Source organism: Cariama cristata, unplaced genomic scaffold, assembly GCF_000690535.1.
Source record: "Cariama cristata isolate BGI_N322 unplaced genomic scaffold, ASM69053v1 scaffold12737, whole genome shotgun sequence".
NCBI lineage: Eukaryota > Metazoa > Chordata > Aves > Cariamiformes > Cariamidae > Cariama > Cariama cristata.
In genome coordinates, this window is record NW_009625013.1 from 26,994 (window position 1) to 29,292 (window position 2,299).

At 51.4% G+C, this 2,299-nt stretch overlaps 1 protein-coding gene across 1 annotated transcript in view; it reads right to left on the reverse strand.

Moving 5' to 3' along the window:
- Window positions 1-2,299, reverse strand: part of FLT4 (fms-related tyrosine kinase 4) — a 35,111-nt gene that overhangs the window by 23,625 nt on the left and 9,187 nt on the right. The window contains exon 3 of the mRNA XM_009703444.1: window positions 531-643. Within this exon, the coding sequence (XP_009701746.1) occupies window positions 531-643 (113 nt within the window). The remainder of the gene's footprint in view (window positions 1-530; window positions 644-2,299) is intronic.

Sequence of the window (2,299 nt, forward strand, 5' to 3'; positions counted from 1 at the left end):
GCAACCCCCTCCCGGGAGGATGTTTTTTCAATTGAAAAAAAAAAAAAAAAGAAAAAAAAAGGCACAAGCAAACTGATAACAGAGTTGTTTTTAGTCATCGGCCTCAGGGTTGCAGCCTCCTCCCTTACGGAGATGCTGACCACCTAGAGGGTTTATAGCCAGGGCTGCAGCCTCCTCCCTTATGGAGATGCTGACCACCTAGAGGGTTTATAGATCACAGAGACCAGGGCAAACAGGGGCTGCTGTGGGGAAATGGGATTAAAACAAAGTCTTGTTTTGTTTCATAGAGCTCCAGGGAAGAGAAGCAAGGTTGTCAGGAAACCCGTGGGGTCTTCCCAAGGGAACTGGACAGCACAGCTACAACCAGCAAATAAAACGAGGAAGCCAGTGGCTTGTATTTTCCATGGAAAATGTATCCCATGCATTTTCCATTCCTGGCAGTGCCTGTCCTGCTTCCACTCAGGCAATTACAAATGCAGAACAAATGCAATACATCTTGGTCCAGAGACTCCCACTGGCCGAGCTCTCACCGAGATCAGTGTGATGTTAAGATCTGGGATGGACACGAGGCATGGTACCCAAGTGTTCTCCTTCTTGCTGATGAGGAGGGTCTCCGGCTTGTTGATAAATGGCTGTTCAAAATCTGAAGAGATATAAAGAGAAGAACAACTAAACAGAGGCAAGAAAAGAACTGGGAAGAGGGACCAACCAGAAGAAAAGGAGGCTTTCTGGCTTTCTTTAATACAGCATGAGCTTGCCAGAGGGAGTGGTGGTGAGCTGGATGGCCCCATCTGCAATGTGTGACAGTCAGAGGAGACACCTGGAGCTTGGGAATGCAAAGGGAGCAGCTGAGACGAGCGCCTGGGCCAGCCGGCTCCTCCACACCAAACACCATACCAGTGGAGCGGCACTTGTGTGACATTTGGGCAGTGCTGGAAATGAACTTCCCTTTCCTGGCCCCCTCAAGGTCTCTGCCTGGGTTTGACCCTTTGTGAAACCGGTGGGTCTTATCCTGAGCTCAGCGCCTGCCCAGCTGGTGACTGTGCGTGGCCCCACGGCAGGGACGGTGCGGGGCTGTGCCGCCCTGGTGCAGCAGCAGGCAGCGCGACCTTCCAGGACGAGGAAGTGATCCGCAGCGGAATGGTATGCAGATGTCATCCTGCAGCCATCCCGGCCGGCAGATAAACAGATGAGCTGAGCTTTCCAGGGCTGCCACCCCACTGCCTCCCAACTGCTGCAAGCAAAAATATTGACAGGAAGAACAAACCCACCCAAAATTAATCAGTGAAGTGACTTAGCAGGGCCAGGGACGTTACACTAAACTCCACGCGGAGCTAACACTACGAAGCAGAGTCTCTGCAGAAGGAGCTGCCGCGTCCTGCTTAATGCGTTGCCTGTGTCAAACGAGAAAAGCCCAAGCGGGGCTCCACGGTGGAAAGAGTTGATGGCAGCGTATAAAGGAGATGTGTCATGGCCCTGACCCTTCGTGCCAAGAACCATCTAGACACAGAGCGCAAAGACCAACGTGATCCCAAAGAGACAGCAAGCTAACAGGTCAGCACAGACCCCATTTCTGCTTCTTTATCAGATATACTGGAAAGAGCTGGTGAGACTAAGATGCAAAATACACTTGTATCCCAAGCCATGACCGGCCAGAGGGTAGGAAGAGTATGGTTTGTCTTGCAGTGCCTCATGCCAGCTGCTGCTGAGGCACCTGCTCACCTGTCTGCTTGGCAGTGCTTTTGGTTTGAGGCTTTTTCCACTCTTTGGACTCTCCCAAACAGGGCATAGAAGCAGCAGCCACCCAGGCTAACTAAATGAGTTGAAGACAAAATTGGAAGAGACAACGAATTGTGAGGCTGTTTGGTGTCCTCTGACAGTGCCTCACTGATAGATAATTCCTTCTGTAGTATCAGCCCTTGCCTGCCCATTTCCACAGGGACACATGCCTCACAGGATGTTCTGAATACAGACTGGTCTCTAGTGTCTCCGAAGCCTGGTGTTGCCAGCATCTTTCCTCTGTAAAGAGTCATGTCTCTGGAACCGTCCACCCAGTACGTGGTCATGATTGACTTTGTTCATGGAAACTGTCCCCTGGGTGAAGGGGGCTCCATAAGGAGGTGGCGGATCCCCATCTGGGAGATGTGGGGCTGCCCTAGGGACCTGCTAGGGGAGATTTTATGCCTTCTGGTATGCTGGAATGATCCCAGTGGCCTTAAAAGTTCCTCTTTATTCACCTGGATTGCAGCTAAACCACTGATTTCAAGGGACTGTAGCATGAGGACGTCTGTTTGTCCAA